This window comes from Leptopilina boulardi, unplaced genomic scaffold, assembly GCF_019393585.1.
Source record: "Leptopilina boulardi isolate dan_hultmark-lab unplaced genomic scaffold, ZJU_Lbou_2.1 LbouV2_112, whole genome shotgun sequence".
Taxonomy (NCBI): Eukaryota; Metazoa; Arthropoda; class Insecta; order Hymenoptera; family Figitidae; genus Leptopilina; species Leptopilina boulardi.
Window position 1 is genome coordinate 1,801,401 of NW_026137655.1, and position 27,134 is coordinate 1,828,534.

Below are 27,134 nucleotides of genomic sequence, written 5' to 3' on the forward strand. Positions count from 1 at the left end.
AATCATTTTTGTCCCACTTTTTATGAACGACAATTGAATTCTAATATTTTAAAATCAGTTTGGATAAATAATTCCAAAGACGAAATTTATATAATTAAAAATCACGTAAAAAAATAGAGAATTTTAAGAAGTGGAATTAAATTTTTTTAAATATAAAAGAAATTGTTAATTTATTCAACGATTAAAAATCAAAAAAATATATTGACTGATAAAAAAATTGTTTTTAGATTTAAATTTTTTTGCATATACAGAAACTTGCCGCAGGTAAAGTGTCATTAGATCTTCTGAAAAAAAATTCCTTTTTGTGTAAAAAAATTCATTATATAGAATATTGACTAAAATTTTCAATGATAAATCTAGGAAAAATTTAGATATTTCTTTGTCTTTTTTTAAATTTAAATTTAGCTGGAGGCTGAATTGCAATCAAATTCCTCTCGATTCAAATGCTTCAATGTGACATATTCGATTATTCGTCTCGATACGAAATATTTCAACTTCCCATATAATCCCCTTTATCTTTTGATTCGTACTTTTCTCTGTCGATTCTATTTCTATCTCGACATAATATCATTAAACATTTATTTATTGGCTAGAAAAAAAAACTTCAAAGAGATTTCAAGATATTATAGTATGTAAAGTTTAACGGAAAACGAGGATATTTTTTTTTTGTTTTCTTTACGGATTTTCTCATATATTTTATTCTTTATACATAGTTTTTGTATTTATATTCTTCGAACAGATTTTCTACATTCCATATTGTCTTTTTTTTTTTTTTTTGATTTACTTTGTATTCTGTAGACTTGAAAAATAATAATAAAAAAAAAAGATAAGTGAAAAGCTTTCAGACGTTGAGAAAAATTCGATACATATGTTTATTTTATGACAAGCGTTGAAGTGAAGTCGATTGAAAATTAATGTGGCTTTCCATTATCTCACATATATAAGTAGAAAACGTGATGTTATTCCATTTTTCCTAACGTACTTCCGGTAGTTTGATCAGCAAATTTTAAAATACATTTCTATGTATCTTATTTAAACAAAATTTCCAAACTTTTTTTTTGTTTTTTTTTTTTAAATTATTAGAAAAGTAAACATTTATTTATGTTCAAAAAATAATTCTAATAATGAAAAAATTAAATAAAAAGCAAATATATTTTTTATAAAATTTATAAAAGTATAAAAAAATTTTTTAAAAAAACACATGATGTATTGTGTGTTTAAATAAAAACGTTAAGTTTCGCGGTTTCTATCGTTAAAAGTATTGACAGTTTTATCATAACTGCGCTTAGGAAAAAAAGAAGTGCGGAAATATGCAAAGCGTACAATAACGTCTGTTACTTTTTTTTTTTAAAAAAAAAGGTTATAAATTTACCGCGTGTGTATAAAAAAAAGCACTGGCCATTGTTTTTAATGTTAAAGTATATTAAAGCTCGTTGCGATTTCTTAACACCGACGGAAAATTTTTTTTTTAATTAATTCATTAGAATAGCGAAATTTATTTCTATTTTCTTCCATCATATTAACGCGATAACAATGTTTCTGCAGCTAAGAAAATTCTTATCCTCGCGTTAATAATTTAATATCAGTTATAATAATAATTCGTTTTTCTTTAATAATTATATACATCGTTTACATTTTTTTTTATTATTAATTCATTATTATTATTATCATTATTATTAATTTACTATTATTATTATTTATTATTATTAGTTTCTTTTCTTGTTCGGAAAATTAATATTTTCGTATGTATTGCAAAAATTGAAAATTTAATTGGAACAAAATGAAATTTTTTTTTTTTTGTTATTCGATAAGAAATTCTAATCATTGAAATAATAATTAATTCCATTTCTAAATTACGGTTTAATTTCTAAAATTCTGTTTAATTTCTGAGAAAAATAAAGATTATCAAAAATCATGTGATTTAAATTTTTTTTTATTACAATTGTAAAAAGATCCACAAAATCGGAACTATTTTAAAATTAATCAGAAATGAATAGCTTGAAGGTAAAAGCGATAATTACTATATTTTAATTGAACAGAAAAAAAAGAAATGAAGATAAACATTTGTGAATGAAAAATCCTCAGGCAATTTTGTTTATTAAAAAAAGAAAAACAGTATGTAAAATATATTTTGTATAAGGCGGTTAAAATATTTGAAAATAGGTGGTAAATATTTATTCCGAATGTTTTTGAAAATTCGTTTTTTTAGTAAAAAAAAAAATCATTTTCGCTTAATTTTTTCCTCATTTTTCTTTTAATTTGTTTTGATCGTACTGAAAGTCGAATATTTTTGATTTAAAAGAAAAAGTATATAAAAAAAATAAAATTTAAAAAGAAAAAAGAAGTGGATTAAGCGATTCGCGTAAAATTATATCAAGAAACTTTTTGTGCACACAAGAAATGTGTTTATTTTTTTATGGGAAAAGTTTTTTTTTTTTTTTCGTTTTTATTGAGAGTCATCAGAGTTCTGAATGAATATCGTGAACGTTTCGAGAATATAGAGGATTGTACGAGAGATAGAGAGAGAAAATTTTCAGTTTTCATGAAACAAAAAAAAAAAAGAGGGGTTTCAAACATAATTTGGTTTATAGTGATTGCTGCTCAGATAGCAAGTGGTTTTGTTGTATATCTTTAAATCTCGCGTGCGAGAGAGCTTGTTTACAAGAATTCTCATTGGGCACGCGCTCTATACAGTATTTCCACGTCAGTATAATACATATACGCTATCTCACAGTATAAAACACAGTATATTTTGTGTCAGAGAGTTTTTCTTTTTCTATATATGTCAACTAAATTTTTCCTCTTTCTGTCTCTCTTAGTTACTTTTTTTTTATATTTTCCCCTTGGATATTATTTATTACATGTGCCGCGAGCCAAAACACACATGCAATTCATAACTGGAATTCAACTCAAATTAGAAATTAAATTAATGTAATATTTTAATAATAATGATAATAATAATAATAATAAATATTAAAAAATTTTAATTAAAATTCAAGGCGAATTAGGTTCGAATTTAAAAATATTTTTCTAATAATAATAATAATAAAAATAATTGATATTAAATATTTTAAATTAAAATTCAAGGCGAATTAGGTTAGAATTTAAAATTAAGTTAAATTGAAATTCAAAGTTGAATTAGAATTTAATTTAAATGAAGATTAAAATATTTATCGTTGAGAGTCTATATATGTTTAATAAACGAAAAATATTTTATGGGGAATTTTATTCTCGTCTTTTTCATATAAATATAACTATTGCAAGTTACCTTGGGGAATGTGTATAGAGAAGACAAGAGATGACATAATATCCTGATTGGCTTCTGAGGGAGTTACCGAGACTGTTTTACGTTACTGACGTTTTAAATTATTCATAGCTTTTAGAAACATTGCGCAGAGGCTTTAACTTTTTGACAAAACTTGAAAATTCGCGACATGTAAACTATATTCATGACTTTTCATTTAATCATATACAATTAATCCTGAATATAAGGAAAATGAGACAAATTTTTTTTTTCATTTTATTTTAATAAATTCTTAATTTTCAAAAATTTATTTAAATAATTTTTTAAAAAAATAGATTATTAATATTTATGTTGTCAATTATTTCGATTGATTTGACTTTCTTTTTTTCATTTACGTCATGAATTTTGTAATTATAAGTCTTCATTTTCATTTTATAAAGATCTTTTTTTTTTTTCCTCGCGAAATTGGAATAAGATTGAAATAATTAAAATAGGGATATCCGCGTGTTGAACTCATTATTTTTCTTGAGAATATTGAAACTAATTGAACTTGTCAAAATGACTGCTTTTGCGCGTTTCAGTGATTTTAACTTCGATAATTAATTTTCCAATAATTTGATCCCTTCTGTAGCAGTTTATATTAATCTTAGATCATACTAATGAAAATGCTTTCTGTCAGAAAAGTATTTTTTTTTTCTATCAAGATTATACGTCGCATATTTAGAAAATGACTGAAAGGTTCTCTTTTTTAAGATGAATAATCCAGATTACAAAAATGATGAAATTTTATGTAAATTAATTACGAGATTACAGAGATAGTTAACAGAAATTAATTACATTTTTTACATATAAAAATTTACCCTAAATTAGAGAAAATTAGAAATTTTTTTTTTTACCATAATGTCAATTTAAAAACGAATATTTTTCACATTTTTTTTTTTTAGAAAATAAAGTTTTATTTGAGATGATTATTGAATTTAATGGATGGTGTAAAATAACAATTTTGAAGTGTTGTGCAAATATCTCTTTTAAGTAAACCTTCAGAAAAACATTAGACAAATGTATTTCGTGAGAATCGTATAGTGTGATGAGCTTTAACGATCTATAGTAAAAGTTTGCCAAAAAGGTGCGAGAGGCTTTAACAGTATAAAAAAAAAAAAAAAATTTGCCCCGAGGCTTGACCCTCTTCTTCTCACTATTACTAACTACCACATTGTCGACAGAACCTTAAATGTGACATTTTCACCTTTTCACTTAAAAAACTTTTCTCCAACACACAAAAGATGTGTGTATTACAATACACGCAAAAAAAAGAAAAACTCTTTCTAAATGCATTTCTATATTTTTTAAAAACTTTTTGTCCCGACTTTTCTTTTTCTTTGGTTTCGCAAACAATGAATACTTTTAAAAATAAAAGAATTACTCTTTATAATAAAAATGTAAGAAATTTTTTTCCAACGTTAAAAAAAAGTTACAAAAGTTATTCATGTAATTTTTTTTCTTTATGGGGAAAAAATAATTTAAAATTCAATTTAAATTACAATTTATTAAAAATAATTAATTTTTTAATTTATAAAATAGAGTTTATAGAATTTTATAATTATAGTTTTTTTTTAAATACTCGCCAATTTGGAGTTGTTATTTGTTTATATTTTATTTATCCATTTCGAGATAAAAAAATGCGTGTTATGTAAAATATTTCCCATGTTAATGTCAGTAAGGAGACAATGCATGATTTGCATTATATTGGATGGAACAGAATGTAACCACTTCATTCCATTAGAGTCCTGAATTTCCCACTCTTGAATGAAAGAATGTGTAATTTGAGGATATCTTCCTTCACAAGTGTCAGCGAAAATTGCTAAAAGTCTTAGATTCATTGAATTTTTACCACGCGATTAAAAAATAAAAGTAAATTACTTCGAATTTAATTGAATCAATTTTTTTTTCTTTTTTTTATGAACAGTAAAGACTGTATTAAAAATTGATTTTATTTATTATTTTTCAAAATGCGTTTTAAGTAGTGTGAGTAAATTTTTAGTCAGACATAATAAATTTTTCTTATTATTTTTAAATTTATAATTATATATTTTTCTATTTTTATTATATCTAAAAAATAGGTTTTTAAAACAAATTTTTTAAGAAAAATATATTCAGTAGTAAAATAAATATTAAATCAGAGATTAAAAAGAAAATAAAAATGTTTACATTGAATACAACACTGAAATATGCATATCACGTTTAGTGTCCGATTATTACAATAAATATATATATAGTAAAAAAAAGGACGTAATTTTCGAGATGAAAATGAAACACATGGAAGAGAAAATGCTACAATTTGCTTTTCACATTTTTTTCCAGCGCGAAAAAGACCGTTAAAGAAGAGATAAAACGAAAAAAGGAAAGGAAGATATAAAAAAAAATCTTGTTTCATTTTCTGTTAACAGAAATGTCCCTTTTTGTATGTATATATACAGTAAGGTCCAATTTTTCGAAGAAAAAATTTTACAGCTACATTTGTGGCAGAAATTGATATGCTCTACTAAACGATTTCAATGTTCTTTCTCTCTTTATAAGTAGTAATAATCAATATTGGTCATACGCTCTTAAAAAATTTATACATTACTTTCATTTTAACGAGGAATTAATTTTTTTTATCTACTTTTATTTAATTTATTATCTCTTATCACCTTTTTTAATTTTTTTTTTCACTTTAGAAAATAAAATTAATTAATTAATTAAATTTAACTTCAAAAAAGTATCTTTTATAAAAATTGGCTGACTGAAAATGTGACAAGAATTCAAAAAAATATTTTGTAATAATACTTTTAAAAGTAAAAAAGTTTTAATAAATTTTAAAAACAGAATTTTTAAATAAATTAGAAAAATTTTTTGATAATGATTAGTTAAAAAATAATAGTTAAATGTTCAATATAAATTTTATTAATAAAATATAAATGTCTGACTTAAAATTGAGTTACACTACTGAAACGCTAAAAATCGAAAGTCTATTTTGTTTTTAAAATAAATTTAAAACAATATTAACGAATGTTTATTAGAAATTTTAATGAAAGAAGATTATTTTTATCAACAACTCTGGGGCGTTATTTAATATAATTCATACCTAGAAGGATCATGACGTCAATAAACTTGGTTTTCTGCGCGCTATAATCACTTAATTTGGATTTGTTAACGCAGCAATTCCGAGGAGATGAAATTGAATCCGTTTGAACTAGACACAACTCGTTTTGTAGAAAATGACTATCTCTCTCGCCCTTTTAAAAAAATCTTTCTAACTTTTTTTTAACGATTTTTTTTAATTAATTTTTTTTCGATAAACTCAAATTAATGCTTTCTCAAAAAATTAAAAAAAAATTCAAATAACACTGTAAAAAGAAAGTACTAAAATAGTACCGATTTTAGGTATTAAAATAGAACCAAATGACAATTTAGTATACCTAAAGTCGGTATTAAATTAATACCTTTCGTTTTAGAGTGAAGAAATTTTTCCAATAAATTTTTTTATAATATTTTACAGAAATATTTTTTAATTATTTTGTAATATTTTACAGAAATATTTTTTAATATTATTGTAACGTGAACAGAATATATTTTTTTAGGAAAATTCGTAATATTTTTGATATAACATATTTAGAAAATATTTGTGAAATTTGATATTTCGTACATTATGTTTCAAATTATAATTTTTTGATTTTTATAAACATTAAACACTATTGTGATTATAAATCTTTTATGATTATATTTTAATGAAAGTAGTTTAAAAGTCTATTTAACTTTTGCAAATAAAAAGAGAAAAAAAGAAGCTTGAAACAATAGTAGCTGGGAATACATTGTGTGCTCGTGCTCTGAAGTGTGAACAAAGATGTTCTTGAAAGAAAACTAAAAGTCACCATTGGTCGCTGCAGGGTCAGTCCTCTTATAAGTCTATATAGAGAGAGAAATAAATATTCCCCAAGAGACATATTTCAACAAAACTTTTATATATTGTAACAAAATTTTTATAAAAAAAAAAAAAAATTCTACAGTAAATTTTTATAGAAAATTTTTTTTTTTTAAATTACAATTAAATGAAAAAGAAATAATGAATTTTTTTCTTATATAAAAAATTAAGTTTTGGATATTCTTTCAAAAAAAAAAAATTTAGTTATATTACTAAATTTTTCCCCTTTTTCTTCGCGCGAATTGCGTTAAAAGTTAATATAACCCTGTGGGGAATTTATAGCAAAGGGCATATATAAAAGAAAAAAGATATTGACGTATTTGTTTCTTCGTTTCTTTTCTTATCAAGAGTACAGCCAGTTTGCGATTAAGATTTAATCAGGCGAAGTCCCTCTTGCATATTGAACACTATTTCTCTTTATTTATTTATTTCTCTTTTTCAAGAATAACGAAAAATCAAAGAAACTAAAATTTACTTTTTTTTAAAAATTATAATTAAATATTTAAAATACTTTTTATACAGAAATCATTGTTTTAATTTATTTTTTAGTCTAAAAAAAACTAAAAAAAAAATTTTAATTACTTTTTCAAAAAAAAAGCTTTGGAGTAAGACTAGTAAATAAGACCAAAAAAGGGGAATTTAAATTAAAAATTGAACTCAAAGAAAAATATTTTGTAAAATTTTTCCATGTATGATAGAAGGTTTCTATTAAACTGCAATTATTGATAAATTCAGTAGTAAAGATAAAGTTACAGTCAGACATAACTGGAAAACTTTACACTTTTATTTTTGAAAAATATTTTTTCATAAATATAGTTCACGACTGACGTAAATTTATCTTTATTAATGGAAAAAAATTTTTTTTTTCATTTTTCAGTAGTAAAACCAAATATTAGTCAGACGTAAATGTTACTTTCCGTGTTAATTCATTTTTAATATTTTTTTCTACAATTTTTTGCCATCTCTCATTAATAATAAAAAAAAGAACATTTTTGGAAAAATTTTTACAATTAACTTACAATAAATTTACAATTTACATTTTTTATTAGAATTATTATTTATAAAATGAGATTAATTTATAGTACCGAGTGTCTTAATACAACTCAATAAAATCCATAAATAATTCCCTTTGTAAAAGTTTATATCCTTTTAATATATTTTCACTCATTGTAAAATCAAAAGAGTTACTTTCCGTTTGAAAGGAATACTCTTTTTAAATTTCCATATAGTTAAATTATTGTTCAGAGTCATGAAATATTTTTGAAATATAACTTTTTAATAATAATAATTATTTTTATTTTTTATTATTATTATTATTATTATTATTACTATTACTATTATCATTATTATAAATATTATTATTACTATATTAATAAAAAGGAGTGAAGGAGAAAAAATTTAGAAAAAAATTAAATTAAAAATTAAATTAAGTGGGTGGTGATTGTTTTTTTTAGCTAAATGAAAAATTGTTTTATTTATATTTTGTGAGAGGTGCGCTTAATATAAAAATATAATTTTTCAAGTAAACATAATCGACGTTTGCATTATGAAGATGCATTTTCTTTTTTTTTTTTTTGTTCTATATACACGTGAATTGCGTCCGAAGGTTTTTTAGAATCTTGATTAAACCAGAGTATTAACCGAGTGCTATCCAATTACGGTTGGATTAGCGTCCAGTTCCTGTTTAGTCCGATTATGGGTTAAGAGCCCTTGAAAATTGTATTTACTCTATCGTCTCAAGTTATTTTTTTTTCCCTTTTTCATATATAAACTGTGATCTTGCTTTTATAAATTTATTTTTCATTTCCAATCAAAGATTACATTTCATTTTTTTCAAAACCAATTAAAATTTTATTTCTTTAATTTATTTATTTATTTAAGGAAAAAAAGAGATTTTAAAATTTGCTGAATGAAAAATAAAAAATAAATTACTTTTTAAAAAACTTTAATATTAGTCGGGGGGTTTTTTTTTCTATAACTTTGACTTTTAAATAAAGAGGCGAATTTCATTTTTCATATAAAGTGGTTGTAAAAGAGATTCTTTTCAATTTTCTTTAGGTGAAAAATGTGTGTTGCACAATTGTATTTCTGTTTTGTATGACAGTATAAATCCTTTTGGATATTCTTTGTGGCAAATTCAATGAAATCACTTTCCAACGCTTATATATATAGAGAGAGAGAGAAAATTCTAGATATTTCAAAGCTCGGCACTTTTTTTTTAAGTAAATAACATTCCCGAATGAATCAAGGGAAATGGTAACACATTGGAAGAATCAGTGAATGAAAAAATTGAATTTAGTTTTCTCTCTTTTAAAATGCAGTTGTTTGTTTTAGACAAATTTGAATATTAACGTCACAGTAGTATAAATTGAAAAAACAATTTTTTTTGCGAATTTGCAATATTCCATTTTTGAATAAAATATTAGTGAATTATTAGAAATATTCCGAATATTCCTTAAAAATTAAATTATAATATTAGGAATATTCTCCAAAAAAAATATTGATAATATTACTAATATTTCTCTTAAAATATTTTGAATATATATTCGATTAATATTCCTGGAATATTCCTATGAAAAATTCCCATGTAATATTCCAGTGAAATATTATAAAAATATTACAAAAATATTCCATTATATTTCTGGAATATATTTGATGTAATTAAAATAATATTTTAATGGAATATTTAAAAAGTATAAAATTCTATTGAAAATTTCAGAATTTTTAAAGAATAATAATTCTTTTGAAATTTATGCGCCGGAAATATAATATTCTTTTAAAATGGGGTATTTTTTGGAAATGATAAGTGTTTTAACGGAAGAAAAGTTTACCCTTGAATAAACAAAAGGTGTAATAATAAATTTTCCAAATATATAGAGGCATCATTCATTCATAAAATACGCGATATATCTGTCTGTGTTGGCCGCATTGAAATCTCCACTTGCTTACTGACGTCCGCCATTTTTCACGCCTTTATAGATATGTCACAAGAAGCCTTCTTATTGTTTCGCAAATAGAAAGAATTTTTTTTCTTCTTTTGTCAAATTTCTTTTCATAAATTATCAACTTTTTTTTTTATATTTGTAAATTTTTGTTTTATCTAAGGTTGTTTTTTTTTAAATTACAAAATTTGGTAATTATTTTTTTAATTTTTTGATAAAATAAATTTGATTTTCTCATATATTTTACTGAGGAGAAAAGTTTTTTTTCAAAACTTTTTTTTGTCATTTTTTCTTTTTACTGTATAGTTTATCTGTCAGATAGTTTCCTCCTCAATTTTTTTTCTGCTTTTTTACGCTTCGTTCTATATTATAAAAGTGTGTATTCACGCTTTCTAACGCCTCTGCGCGGTTGTAATTTTCTTTTTTTTTTTTTTTTAGAATCGGACTTTTAAAATTACAATTGGAAAAGTTTTAAAAGTGTATTATATAATCTTTATGGGTGTAAAGTCGCCTATTACATAGCTTTTCTTTATATTTCTATAAAAAATTTTGTGATATATATAAAAAAGGATTTGAGAAAATTTAATGTTGACTGAATACGGGATAATATAAACTCGACACGTCACCATCTGAGTCTCAAATCCCATTGTACGTAATGTATAACTGTATACGATAACTGTTCACGACTTAAAAGCTCTCCCTCTCTTTTCTCTTTCAACCACTTGTATATATCGAACGATGCTTTCGTACCGTTATTATCTTTTCAATTGCTCTATTTTCTATTTCTACCTCTCCTCTAAAGTACTCCAATTTTTCAAAAAAAAAAAAAAATTATTTAAATTTCAATTTATAATTTTTTGGATTTAATAACATAAATTAAATTTTATTATTAATTTATTATATCAATTATTCTTTAAACGAAAAATATATTATTACAAAAAAAAATTGATAAATTTATTTTTTAATAATAAAAATTTTATTTTAAATTAAAGAACTGAGATTTAAAATTATAATTTTTTTTCTTCTTAAAAGTAAGCTTTATACGGTCAATAATCCAACTTAATATTCATAAGGACATTTACATTATGCGCAAAATGTATAACTTTCTGATAAAGGGGAGACATTATTGTGTTGAATAACCGATAGCTTTTCTAATTAATCATTATGCGTGTGGGCAAGTATTTTGAATAAACAATTTTGAAATCAATTTAAAGCTGTGCGAGTGGAGAATAAATTATTTTTAACTAATTGATATTTTTTATTAAGTAGGCAAATTATTTTATTTAATTGGAAAATAATAGATAATTACTGTCTGACGAAAACTGACGTTTACTAATGATAGAGACATTAACAATATATTCTGTCTGACTAAACTTTTCTTTTACTACTGACACACTGAAATCTTATCTGTCTGACTAAAACTGATTTTTACTACTTTTAAAAAATAAATTATCTGATCAAAACATTCTTTTACTACTATAAATCTAACCTGTCTGACTAAAACTGACTTTTACTACTGACACAAGCATTAAAAATATATTTTGTCTGACTAAAACTGCCTTTTACTACTAATACATTCATTTTGAAAATCTTATTAATAATAATGTTGGAAAATAGCTTTCTATAGTAAAATTTAATAATAATCGATATTGAAAACAAAAAATTTCTATTTCCTATTTATAAATACAAGCATTTTCTAATCAACTGTGAATTTAGTTTACTTATTTTATTTATACAATACAAATACAAAAAATGTGCAATATGGTTAGTTAGTTCCTTTGTAATTTTCTTACACTAACTTTGTACTAACAGTTTTGTTATTTAATTCATTGACGAGTATTAAAAATAAAATTTTATTTAAAAATCAACAATTTTGCCACTCGAGGGTAAATTATTAATTTTGGTAAAATTGCCCCCTCAAACAACATTAATAAATATATTTTAATGACAAAATTGAATTTTTTGACAAATTTTTACTGACTATCTTGAAAATTGAAAACATTTAAAATTAATATTACAATATAAAGAAGTAACGTGTCTTTTTTTTTATCTTTTATTTATATGTATATATGTACTATAAACGTGAAATTTAAATGCCAACTATTTCGGTTTATGACTTTTAAGGTAAAAATTGAGAGGCAAATAAACGTTGAAATGACAAAAGAGATGAGACAAGAGTCCCGTGAAATGTATCGAAGAAACGATCGACAGATAAGGTGGATTTTATTGAACAGTGATTTATGCGGAAATGTCGAAACGTGAGAGAAAGTTATTATATTGAAGATATTCCCTTTCCTATATATATATATATAGTCAAAAATGATTTGATATTACAAATTGCATCTTGCATGTCCTGAGTCGTTCGATACATTTTTCTTGACGTTAAAATGCAAAAATAAATAAATATACTATTCCCTATTATAATAAATTTTTAATTTTCTTCTTTTGAATAAAAATAATTATGAAAATAATATAAGAATAATAAAATAATTATATAAAAATATAATAATAAATAATAAATAATAAATAATAAATAATAAAAAGGAAACAATTTTTTAAAACAATTTTCATTCGGAATTAAAGTTGACCGAAAATTTGAATGCGTTTTCTGTCTAATAAGCTGTAATTCTTTAACGTATTTGCCGTAACATTTAGCTTCCTCGCGCGAGTCCTTGAACATTCCATATCAAAAGAAAACCACATCTCCATGAATTTCGAATATTGCACTATATATATATATATATACTGCTGGCTTTCATTTCATATATATATATAAATAGCTTCTCGAAAATTTGCATCTCATCTTCTAGTCTATTTGAAATTAGTGTCAAACTTTTAATTTAAATTCAAAACATTAATAATTTCTGCTAAAATATGTCAACAAATATAGGTCATTCTTTCTCAAAATTTACCAAAAATAAAAAATTATACAATGAATTAGCTTCAAATTTTGGTATATAATAATAATAATAATAAAAATAATAAAACCGATAATTAATAAATAAAATAATTTCTTGGTAGTTTTTTAGATTAATTTACACGAAAGAATATAAAAGAAAAAAAAAATTGGAGACTGTTTTTTTTTTAACGAAAAATTTTTAACCCATAGGGTGAAATTGTTAATATAAAACTTATATAGACATTGGCGTTGCACACTATTATATTATATACTTTATTGTATATCCTTTCGCTCAATTAAATGTTGGAGATTATACTTTAGTTTCGAGCTTTTACGGCAAACGTGAAATGAACTTTTCTCCTATACTTTTTCTTTTCATAAAACTGTTGATGAAGAGACTGTATATATATATATTTTTTTATACACACATATACACACTTGACACGTAATTTTTATTTTATTTTATATTGCACTTTTCTCACCATTCTATGTGTTACCTGATTAAATAATTAATTTCTGGCTAAACGGTCTTTTAAAACTCGACCTGAAACTTTTAATGATCGATGAAATGTAATTACAATCAAAAATTTGTTAGATTTTATTTTTTGCAAAATTTTCTTATTTTTTCATTTTTTTTTAATTTAACATTCAATTGTTTTTTCTTAAATTTTTTTTTATAATTTTTATGACAGTAATAATAATTTTAATAATAATATAATAATAATAGTCATAATAATATAATAATAATAGTAATAATAATGATAATAATAATGATAATAATATAATAATAATTATTATTATATTAATGTATTAATAATTCGGTACTTTTATAATAAATTTTGTATTTTGAAATTAAAATAATCATTTTCATTGAAACATTTGAGTACAGTATATAATTATCTTGATTTTCAGATGCAAATAGAAAAAAATATATAAGATTTTTAATTTCACTACTCACAGTTATAGTTCGTTAGTATAAATTTTTTAAAATTAACTTTCCCAACTGGTTTTGTTTCCTGAATAGAAAGTAAATAATTTAATTAAGCTACACACCATACAAATTGCTGGGGCGTGATTACCATGTATATATATATATATCAAAATGATTAATTATACTCTATACATATATTTCTTCACACAAAAAAAAAGTTATAAAATTGTTTCACATTCATATATTGTTTCAATATATAAGCGGTTACAGCTATTTGTATTCTCATTCGCAAATGAATTTCACGCCAACGTATATAAATGAAAAATCAATGTTTAATCGATGCATAAAATATTGTCGAGGACATACATAAAAATTCCGTTATTAAAAACAATTTTTTTTTTCCATTTACAAATAATAAAAAAAAAAGTTTCTTGTCCCTTTAATTACAATTTCTATAAAGATTCTTTTGTTATATATGAGGACATAGAAATTCTATATTGAAAATTTAAGGCGATTAAAGTCGCAATATATTTGCAATAAAGGTATAACAATTATTATTGAAATTTAAATAATTGTCTGTAATTCAAATTATTTTATTTATTGTTATCTCAAAATTATTATTATTATTATTATTATTATTATTATTACTTATTATTATTACTATTATTATTATTTTCAATATTTTTATTAATAATATCATTATTATTTTCATTATTATTTATATTTATTTTTGTATTTTATAAAAAATGGATACGAAAATGGATTTTTTTAAATTTGTTTCAACTATAAAATTTCTCGAATATTTCTATATAAATAAAAACGTAATCAAATATACGGTACTTACAATTTTGAAAAATAAATCTAATACATAAATTTTAATATAATTTTACTGGCGAAAAAGTAATATTATCATGAAAGGAGATAGAATACTTGAGATGTGAAGTAGGGTTTCCTATTGACTGTGAATGCAACTGAAAAAGCTCAGTGATAAGGGCAAGGGGTGGAGGGGTGATTTTACAACGTAAAACTATATAGGCAACATCCCAAGGAGCAAAATATATAATTACCCTTGACGCTCCAACCGTCGGAGAAACTACGATCGAAGTGTTGTAATTAGACGCAAAGTAACATCATACATTATGTGCTTTATGAAGCCATGGAATTTTAGTTAATATATAAAATAAGCATTGTTTAAGATGAAATGCAATTTTCATTGATGATTTTTTTTTTTTATAAAAATACTCAAATTATTTTTTTACGAATTAAAATTTAGGAATATATTTTTTATTTATAAATTAGAATTATTTTAATTTGTTATATAATTAATTTCGCGAATAAAAAAGATTGGAATTTATTTTTATTTTCATGGGAAGAAAATTTGGTTAATTATAAATTTAATTGAAATTTGATAAATTATTACAAATTCATGTAAAAACAGGCTAAAATTAATTATGAAAATTAATTAGAAAGATTAATTATTAATATAATTAGTAAAATTTTATTATTTTCTGTAAAAGTAAAAATAATTTAAAATATATTAAATGATAATTTAGTAATATTTTGTCTGATCCAAATATGGAGCATTACTACTGAAATTATTTGTACGTGAAAAATAATATGATTTTTTTTTCTTTTTTTGAAAAATAATAGAAAATGAGAAACTTGAAATTCAAAATGAAATGTATTCCTTATTTATACATAATAGTTAAAATAAGTTTTTGAATAAGTTCTGCAGCTGCAGGTTGCGTTAACATGTAAATGGAGGGCGTGCACGACATAAGATAAACATCGGATCGTTATAAAGGTGAAATACTCGTAATGCAGAAAACAGAATGCGGGAAAAGTCTCTCGAGTACCTTATAATAAACTTATTTAGTTCATGACAGACTTGTTACAAAAGTTGACGAAGTAAGAACTCGCAAATACTGTATTTTTTTTTTTTTTTTAATAATATATATAGGTATACAATTTTTTGGAATTAATGTGTCAACAATTTTTTTTTACATAAAATTAACCCAGAAAAATAATAACTAATTTTTCTTTAAATAATTGTTTAAAAAGGGAAATTTTTTTTTATTTTGTTTCTAAAAATAAAGTAATGGGAAAATTTGTTTTTCTGAATTGTTTTCAAAATAAATATTATAGTAAAAACAATATTTTAATGGATCCATAGAAAGCCAGTTTTTATATTTTTATCTGTTAAAACTTTATTCTTTTATTTTTATTGACTTTATAACTTTGAAATTTAAAATTGAAGTTTATGAAATTCAATAAAAGAAAATTAAACAAGAGTTAATTGATAATTTAAAAAAAAAATTCTTAAAATTTTCAATTGCATAAATATTATTATTATTTTTGGGAAAATATTTCTGTATCGAAATTTGAAAATGAAACATTTTTTATGGCTTCTCTGACGGTGGATTATTATAGTTTAAAAATATATATCTTCGGGCAATATATGAAATATATGTGAATCATGTAGAAGCTTCAAAAATGATAAAATCACTTTTTTCCCGAGATTTTACTTATCGGAGAGAAAATTGTGTGGGCTATATTATTCGAATTTAAATTTAGAAATATTTTTAATATTAAAACTGACAATTTGAAATATTATATTTTAATTTATGTATTTAAAATTCAAAATTTAAAAATTACTTGTGAATCCTGTGAAATATGAATTATTATTAACAGTACCTGAAAATGCTTTTATCTATATAAATGTTCTTTGTGAGATGAAAAATAAAGCAAAAGGATATAACAATCATATTTTCCAACCACAAATCGTAAAAGTTCGAGAAGACTGTGACTTTGCAGAAGAACTTAATTAAGCTTCCTGAAACCAATCAACCTTTTATGTCTGTGGCTCGTATTTTAATTCGCGTAGCTTGAAAATAAATCAAACACTCGGAGATTTAGAAAACAAAATAATATAGTGAAAATCCGTATTTTAATCGTATTATTTTATTAATTTATTTCATTTTCTTTGTTATACAAAATTGAAATTTCTTTTCACTTTTTTTTACACTATCTTGATTTGTTAATAATTTTTTAAATTATTTTTCTAATTAACAACTAATTTGACAATAATTAAACGTATCCATTTAGTTTTTTGCAAATTTTTTTAAACATTTATTTCGTAATCAAAAAAATCTGTTTCACATTTTCAAGTTCACGCTCACATTAAAAAAAGGACATTAAAATATCTAGTAAAGGGTTATTTGTTTTTAACGGGAAACACATAAAAAAAATGCCCAAATGAAAATAAAATGAAAATGAGAAACGTGAGAAGGAACCGAAAATACATAATTGACCCTGAATATTTTTTCTTCTTTTTTAAATGCGTTTGAAACTATACATGAAAATATAAAAACAATTTATTGAATATTATAACTCGACAGGAAGGTTACAGGTGAACATATTTTTTTTAATGCCACTTAAAGGTTTATCTAAGAAATAAAAATGAAATAATAAAAAAAAATTAAATATTTAAAAAAAAATATATAATTGTTTAGAATAGTAAAGAAAAATTATATTTATCATTGAATTTTATATCATTGATATATTTGATATTATAATTAAAGAGAATTATTGAAAAAAATTCAATTCGTCTCGGATAAAATCGGTTTCATTAAAAAAAAAAAAAAATAAATTTTCAATATGTACAAAGGCAAATTTTCCTTTGATATTGAAATGAATCAATCTCCATCTCAGTTTCGTTATTTTATCTTACGTCTTGTAATGCACTTATTTGGTAGTTTACGGATTTTCTTTTTATATGCAAATCCATTAATCTATATATAAATGCCGATATAAAGTAAAAGAAAAGTCAATTTGTAGTCAGCAAATGAATTTTGAAAAAATTTAGAGAAAATAAATTAAATTCTTATTCAGAATTTAAACATTATTTCCACTTTTTTTATTGAAAATAATTATTTATTTATTTTAAATTATGGCCATTTTATAAGAAAAATTATTTTTTTTTTAATTGTTAATTTCTTTAAAGTATTAATTAAATCATTATATAATTGTTTACTTTACAAGCTGTCTGATTAGAATTCGATTCGTATCACTGAAAATAAATTGCCCCCTTTTTTCTTATCTTAATAAAGGAAAATTTATGCTCTAAAGAAAAATGAAAATTATTTAAATTATAGCAAACGACTCATAAATCTTTTCTCTTTTTTTTGTAATGTTTGATTTCTATCATATATGCTGAAAACTCAATTCTTTGTCATTAAAATGATATAATGTTTCGTTAAAAAAAAATTTATTTATAAAATATTTTTTATAAAAAAAAATTTAATTTTTGGTTTGTAATGTCAATTTCTTTTTCATCTTCATTTTCAAGGAAACAATTTTCTCTTTATGAAAATTGAAAAGCTTTTCAGTGTATTTTTTATTTATATCGTAAAAAAAAATTTTTTTTTTTGTCATATATGAAATATTTATATAGCATTGTAGGTTTACGAGATAAAATGATATTAATGTTATAACCGAAAAATAATTCAATGAAATTGATTTATGTACTATTATAACCAACGTGAGGTCATGGGACCACGACTAAAATGAAATTTACTGCAAATTTCATCATGAAATTTCAAGATTCATTCATCCCTGACCAGAATATTTATTATATTAAATTAATTATTAAATATATTTTTTATTTATTTCTTAGTTAAAAATATTTAATTAAATTTTTGCTGTATTAAAATAAATTTACTTTTGTTTTTTTTTTATTAACTTTTGAAAATAAAGTTGTTTAATACAAAACTCGTTGAATTACATCAAGTTTCCATTAGGAAAAGCTCTAAGTTTTACAAATTTGGTATTTGAAAGCTTCAACTTTAATACCTTGTATCAACTAAAGATTTAAGTTTCAAGCCTTTTACTTTGAAGTTTAAAGAATAAAAATTTTCAATATAAATCTCGGATATTAAAAAAAAAAGTGAATAAAATATTATTAAAACTTTTTAATTTTCTTGCGATATTAAGTATCATATTAGATGAAAAATTAATTTAATTTTCGCGAATTAAAAAAATTAAACAATATTTCTTTACAAATAAATTTAAAATTTTATTTTAGACTCATAGTCCAAAGTGGTTTTTAATCATTTTTTATCAAATTTTTTTTTTATTTTATTTACCAAATAGGGGAAAAAATTTAAAAATTAATTCCTAATTTCGTGAATTGCAAAATAATTAAATAATTAAAAAAATTAAAATACAATCGAGGAGTAACATTTTCAAAATTATTCTAATTTCCGTTAATCAAATTAAAATCGGAATTATTTCCTAATAATTTGATGATAAATTTGAGAATCCTCAAATTTTTTTTTTAAATAAATTTTTGAAAACTTACCTTTCTTTTTTTTTGTCGAATAAAATCAGATCGAAAGTTGAGAATTTATTTTTTTTGAAATTTTCAGCAAAAAAGAAAAGGATGAAACGGAAAAAAATATTTTTGCAAAAATTAATGGTCCTGGTGCAAGTCTGTCACAAAAGAGCTTCTGATTTTCCTCAAGCAGCCAAGTCAGCGTGACAGACAAGAGCAGACTGACGCTCCGCGTGTTTCAATCTATACATAGACCGGTGTGAATGTGACGTCACAAAAGCTCAGAGCCAATGAAAAGAAGGAGCTTGCATGTACCACGAGCAGTAAAATGGTGGGGGGGAAGGGGGTTGTGATATCCCACCTCCGCAAAAAAAAGGGAACTTGCACCTGAGTCACCTGGATGACCACTAATTCGTTCTTCTTCTTCTTTTACTACTTCTGCTACATCTTGTTCTTATTCTTGTTCTTCTTCTTCTCTTCAATCTTTCCCACGTGAATTTCTCAAAAAGAACTTTTACCTCATGAGATCTTCTAAAGTTTCTACTACTTTTTCTTTTCCCTTTGAATCTCGCAAAGCTTTCTGCTATTACATAATTGAGACTTGAAACAACTGGTCATCATTTAGAAAGTGGATTCTTAAAAGAAAGGATATAAAAATCTTGTTTTAAAAAAAACAATACATAGTTCATAAATTATTCGATACTAAACTGATTTTTCATAATTTTAATATTTTTTTTTTTGAATTTGCAATAAAACATTTACTTTTGAATATATTTTTTTTATTTAAAATAAAATCAAAATATTCGAAAAATAATTAATTAGTGTTATTTTTTGTGCAATAAAAGTAGTAATTGAAGAGAGTGGGAGAGATTAGTTTTGGTTATGATAATTTGATATTCTACTCTCGTACTCGAAGAATTTTAACAGTAAAAAGAGAATACATTAACGAAGTTGAGAAAAACGAAAATTATTCCAGTTTTTATTGTAGTTGGCACTATTCTATATAGGAAACTATAAACGCTCGCAAGAGAATTCACTTATTTTTTCTATTGTACATCCACTGCTTTATTCAATGGAATTTTTTAAATTATCTCAAAGTTTTGTTTTACAGATTACAGTGAAACAAATTCATTTAATTCAAATAATCGGTTGACTATTATTAAAAAATATATTTACTTGAACCAAGTAATTTTTATTTGAATTAAATAAACTGTATTTGAAACAAATAGTTTTTAAATTGACTCAAATAATAATTATTTACAATAAATAATTATTTAATAATAGTCAAGTAACCGATTATTTGAAGCAAATACATTTTTTTCAGTGTATTGCACGCAAAAAAATCTAACGATAAGTTTCTCTTGATCAGCGATATATTTCTCTAGAATAGCGAAAACTTTCGCTATTTTAGGGAAACATATCGCTGATCTAGGTGAAAATTTTTTTGTGTGTACATTTTAATTAATTATTAATTTATTCATGCAGTTAAAAATAATTAGAATTTTTTTTTTCGAAAACAAAATAATTCAGACTCTATAAAGATTCGTGAAATCAATAAAATCGATATTAGGACCTTTAAAAAAGGCGACATCAATAAATTGCTAACTATAGGTATTAGCAGAAACAGCCAGAGACTGAAATACTAGAAATAAAAGAAAATTGCCAGTTTGCTTAATAACAGCAAAGATAACGAGTTGTTCTATAATTTATCTTTATAATGAAATCATTATTATGATTTTAAATTATGTAACATTGTTCAAAAGTCTATAAAATAAAAAAAAATACTTTTTTTATTTAAAAAAAAAAAAAATTTTTATAGTTGAGGATTAAGAAATATAAAATATGTGAAGAATAATTTCTTGACGTATATATATATTTCAAAAGATTGTTTTTGTTTAATTAGTGATTAATTTGAGTAATATATTCCTTACGCTATTGTGATAATCCGTTTAAACTCGCGCAATTCTTCTCTTTATCCTTGTGTTATAACACCTGCTTCTTAGGTGTAATTTCAACATTTTAATTATACCTAGATTTTTTTTATTTCTAATTTTTATATTTTTTAGTAGTACAAGTAAATATTTAGTCAGACAAAATCTAATTTTATTAATATTATTAAAAGTTTTAAATATTAAATTTATTTAAATATTAGGTATTTAAATTTTTATATTTTAATTTTCAAAAAAAAAAATTTCAATTTTGAAAGACATTGTTTTTTGAATGCAGATTTATTTTTTTGAATTTATTTTCGTTACAAGTAAGGAAGTGTTAATAATCAAGTGACTATAAATTCGTTATAAATTTTGAGGATGTAAGTTTCAGTGAATTTCGATATTGATATTCGACATCGATTACTAAACATCAAAGAAGCATTGACGCACATTTGAAATTCATCGGATAAATTAGTGCCAGCAAAGAATTGCTTAAGGCTCTTTATCGTTGAACGACAACTTGTCAGTGTATCATATATATATATAGCTCATTTTCATTCTATAAGTTTATTATTGAAAATTCAATCTTATAGTTAATTCTCAATTACGACTCACTTTAACTATATATAGCTATATATATAATATTATATAAACGGAAATGATAATCGTTCGACGATCATCCGCAAGTGATATTATAAAAATGACAATTTTTCATCTATGCATTATTTTTTTTAATTTGCTATAAAAAATTGTCATTTCTTTCTTGAATAGAAAAAGGGATTTTTCAAATTACACCAAAATTTCTCTAATAAAATTATTAGCAATAAACTGCAAGAATTTAAAACGTATGCAATAAACTTAATGTAACGAACATATTTGACTATTATTTATAATGTTAAATGTGCAATAAAACTGAATTTTAGAATTTATAGTAGTAAACTATATAATAATAATGGGTAATAAATTATTTATGCGAAATAAGGGAAATAAAAATTAATTTTTATTATTTTTAAGTTAAATACAAAGTAAATAATATTAACAATAATAATAATTGTTATTATTAATAATTATTAACTAATTATTTAATTATTGTTATTAATTGTTATTATTATTATTACTTAAAAACGGTTCATTTCTATTAAGATTAAAAATTAAAATTTTAATTAAAAAATTTTAATTATTAAAATTAATATATTTAAAAAATATATTGAATTAAAATTTTCAAAAGTAGAACATTTGGAAAATTACAAAAAGTTTAGTACTAAATCGAGTGATTTCATGTGACAATTGATAAAGCCATCAAAGAGTTTGTTTTTTTTACTTTACTGCAAATAAAAAAATACAAGATAGAATTACGTTTATAAAAAACAGAATCTATAGTTGAAAGTAATTTTATGTTCGACACATGAAAAGTATCATTTGTAAGTCATAAAATTTCAACTATGTATATAAATAAAAGATAGGTCCTTCATTCAATGTTATATGAATACAAATAGCGAATAAGAAAAGAAAAATCGACAAGTGCAACGAGAGTAGGAAGGGGGGTAAAAAGGTGGAAAAAAAAGAAACAACCCTTTTTTTCAATTTTCTTCGTAGATTTTTTTTTCCTATTTCTACTTGCAAGAATAGTAAAGAGCTGTAAACTCACAACATCCTCTTCTATCATATACAAATGAAACTCACGCTACACCAAGAAATCATAAAGAACGTCAGAAAATTCAACGCGCGCTCTATATCCGGGATTAAAATATGTTTCATTGTTAGGACGAGACTAACGAAAATAAAAATTTTTTTCTTTAAGTGCAAAGTGAAAGAAAAAATTATTTACAATTATTGCATAGAAAATATTTTAATTATAACACAAAATAAAAAACAATTGGGTTTTTTTTTATAATTTAATTAAAAAATAAATTAAATAAAATAATTAAAATAATTATTTATTAATTATAATTATATTACAGTTATTATTAATATTATTAATAATTATTTATTAATTATTAAATAATTTATTTATTTATCAATAAAATCACTTATTTAAATACTATTAAAATAATTGTCCGATATATAGTATGAGATAGTTCGTGTTATCTATCTATCAGTGACGTTTTCATAAAAACGAAAATAAATTATAGAAATAAAAAAGGGAAAAAAAAAAATATTTTGATGACTTTTGCTTTACTAGAACAATTCTAATTTTGTAAAATATAATAATAATAATAATAAATTAGTTCTATGGCTTAATCATTTATAGATTAATTCAGTCATCATGTACAATCAACACGTGAATTTTCGTGGCTAATTATACTCTAGGGGAATTCGAAAATAAATATTCTACTAACCTTCAATTACAATTAATAATTAATAATAACAATTTTGAAAAAAGATTCTCAAAAGAAAAATTGTTTCAAAGTAACAATTATTTTTTTATTATAATTATACAATTTATAATTAATTATTATATATCAGGGAATTAACATTTAATTATTAAACATATAACAAACAAGTTTTTGGAATTATTATTTTTATAATAATATAGTTTTAATTATTATTATTAAATTATTATTATTTTAAATATAAAATTATAATAATAGACCCTCATTTTTAATTTCCCGCTAGAATTTGACTTGAAAATTTATAATTTGACTAATTCAGTATTTTCCGCTAGTAGCGCTCGTTGTGTCAAGTGTCGAACTACATTTGCCGTGTTTGCCGCCTTTTGAGCGGTTGTAAACACTTGTCACACGACAACACATTTTTGTTAGAATAGTTGCCGTTATTTATATTTACGGCATTTTTAGTTTTTCTTTTCTTCTTTTCTACTACTATAATCATTTAAAGTGTTATCTATCAATTTTATCAATTTTTGAACAGTGTGTAAAAGTGAAAAATGCCTCACAAGAACGGTGAAAACGGTAGTGTTAAGGTTATGGACAACTTTGTACAAATAGAAAAAATTGGTGAAGGAACCTATGGTGTTGTTTATAAAGCTAAGGATAAATTAACTGGAAAATTAGTGGCACTTAAGAAAATTCGTCTGGAAACGTAAGTATTTTTTTAATATATTAATATCAATAAATTATGAGACAGGCTTCATGGTTTTTCTTAGGGTGCTGATCATATTTGTTTTTAATTTGTTTAAATGTGTGTTTTTCTATGAATTATTATTGTTTTTTTTAGTTTGCATTATTATTTTGTATATGATTTTTATATTAACAAGTTGGTTATTTAAATTTGGATAAGGTTTTTTTGGAATAAAGCAAACTGATGCGTTTTTAGGTTATGGCATCCTTATTCTGTTTGCATTTTCATTTTTTATGAAATTGTTTACTTTTTTTTAATCTCTTTAAACACAGGTTTTTATTTTTTAATTCTGGACAATATATATTTTTTATAAATATTAAACTAATCGTTCTATTGGGTTTTGAAAAATTGTTTATAAAGATTATGAATTCACGTTATCATATATAAAATTTTCTTTTAAAAATATTGTAAGTTAAAATAAAAATTGCAAATAGTTTGTTTTTCTATGTGTATACTATATTTTATAACCATTTAAATTATTCATTTAGAATGTATGATAACGAATGTTTGCATAATCATTATCAATTTTTTTTTTGCATCTGTATTCCGTAGATTTTGGCAGCTAATTAATTTATAAATAGCTTTTTGCTTTTGTACGACACTAACTACATCTGCTAACCTGTACATTGGTGTCAGCTGAATTTGTGTTGGCCACGTTGCTTTTTTTTATTATATCGTAGCACCACATTATTCAGCTTATTCCATTGCGCAAAACTCATCTTTCTTTCATAGGACTACGGCAAATAATTAAAAAAAATTATTTCTAATTTCCAATATTTTTGAACACACCTTTTCAATTTTATTTAATTTGTTTTTATAGCGCGCTATTTTTTTAAACAGAAATTATGCTTTTGAATTCGAAATTGATTTCGAGATTTTTGAAAATTAATTTCGAGACTGGAAAATATTTTTTTCCTGGCTTGAGATAATTAATTTCGAAACATTGGAAATTAATTTCGTGAATTTAAAATTGAATTCCTATAACAAAGACTCCCTTTCAAAAAAAAAGTCTAGTATTTGCAAGAGAAGTAAAGAAGTTTTTATATTAATTTGCAAAAAAAAGATAAGTTTTATTTCCATTTATTTGAATAAATTTTTATTAAATTGCTAATATTGATAGTGATAATTAACTATTTTTTTTAATTCAGGGAAAGCGAAGGAGTACCATCAACTGCCATTCGAGAAATTTCACTTTTGAAGGAATTAGCTCATCCTAATATTGTTCAATTATTGGACGTTGTGCAAGGTGATAGGCATCTTTACCTTGTTTTTGAATTTTTACAACAGGATCTTAAAAAATTACTGGAGTCGGTGAAACACGGCCTGGAACAGGCCTTAGTTAAGGTACTTGTTTGTAAATTTAAATTTGTTTTGAAATTATCATTTAATTAATTTAATAATTTATTTTTTGCAGAGTTACCTATGGCAACTGTTGCATGCAATTTTTTACTGTCATGTGCATTTAATTTTGCATCGTGATCTGAAACCACAGAATCTTCTCATTGACAGAGAAGGAAATATAAAATTAGCCGATTTTGGATTGGCACGAGCATTTGGAGTTCCAGTGAGAACGTATACACATGAAGTAGTTACTTTATGGTATCGACCACCGGAAATTTTGCTAGGTACCAAATTGTACTCCACTGCCGTTGATATATGGAGCCTCGGATGTATCTTTGCAGAAATGGTAATATATCTTTAGAAAAAAATTGTACTTTGATTAATTTATTTATTTCCTCAATTTTCGTTTATTACATAAAGAAAATAATTACATTATGGAATTTGTTTTTAATTTCAAAAACATTTGTTATTTAATATTTTCTGTTAAAAAATTTCAAATAATTTTCCCATAAAAAAAAAAAAATGTTTTGTAGAATTTGTTTCTATAATAAATTTATATTTTTAATAGGCAACAAAAAGGGCTTTGTTTCCTGGCGATTCGGAAATTGATCAACTATTTCGAATATTTCGAACTCTGGGAACACCCGACGAAACCGTTTGGCCTGGTGTTTCACAACTTCCTGATTATAAATCAATGTTTCCACGTTGGGACGCTCGCAGTTTAGATGAAGTTGTCTCGAACTTTGACGACGATGCCAAAGATTTACTTAAAGTAAGAATTATTCGACAATATTTTAAGCGAGCACGAACGAAAGAAATTTAATAATGTATATTTTTTTCGATTATTTTGCAGAAATTATTAGCTTACGATCCAAATCAAAGAATCACAGCAATGATGGCATTGCGTCATCCATTCTTCAAGAATGTAAAACTAGTACCACCACCACTGCCAAAGAAAGACTGAAAACCACTTCGCCTCGCATTTATAGCACACTGAATTTTAATTTTTATAAAGAAATTTTTTTTTTTGATGCAGATGTAATTTATAAATATTCCGTATTACTTATATCGTGTGGTAAACATTCCTGGAAATTGTGGATATTTTTTTTACATGACATATCCTCTGTATTTGACATGGAATTATATTTTGTAACATAATACGCTTTTTATAAAAGTAACAATATAGTAGTACAGATAGAAGTAATAAAGAATTATTTACATTGTATACCGTGAGTGTTTTGTATTGCTTTTTTTTCTTTGTACAAAAAGAAAAAATTGTGATTGTTTTTTTTTATTTCTAATTCTACAAAATCTACGTTTTACATAATTGCAAAATTTGACTGTTCAACAATGAAATTGTAAGTGTTGATACAGTCTAATTTTTCAAGCTCTCATGTGATCGAAATATTATTTATTATAAATATTTATATAAATTAAAAGAATATTTATTATAAATGAAAAAAGTTTTTGTA

At 23.1% G+C, this 27,134-nt stretch overlaps 2 protein-coding genes across 3 annotated transcripts in view; one reads left to right on the forward strand and one right to left on the reverse strand.

Annotated features, from left to right (window-relative positions):
- The window catches only part of LOC127280670 (tachykinins), a 45,245-nt gene extending 25,682 nt beyond the window's left edge, over positions 1 to 19,563 (reverse strand). The window contains exon 1 of one of the 2 annotated variants that reach the window (XM_051303840.1): positions 19,337 to 19,563. The gene's annotated coding sequence lies outside the window, so the exon portion shown is untranslated. The remainder of the gene's footprint in view (positions 1 to 19,336) is intronic. The other variant, XM_051303848.1, reaches the window with a different exon arrangement.
- Positions 19,564 to 23,927: 4,364 nt separating this feature from the next.
- Positions 23,928 to 26,887, forward strand: LOC127280680 (cyclin-dependent kinase 2-like). Its single transcript, XM_051303859.1, has 5 exons — positions 23,928 to 24,282; positions 25,470 to 25,665; positions 25,736 to 26,008; positions 26,231 to 26,434; positions 26,516 to 26,887. Exons 1-5 carry the CDS (start codon positions 24,128 to 24,130, stop codon positions 26,624 to 26,626), a joined length of 939 nt encoding a protein of 312 aa, XP_051159816.1. The 5' UTR covers positions 23,928 to 24,127; the 3' UTR covers positions 26,627 to 26,887.
- The last annotated feature ends 247 nt before the right edge of the window (positions 26,888 to 27,134 follow it).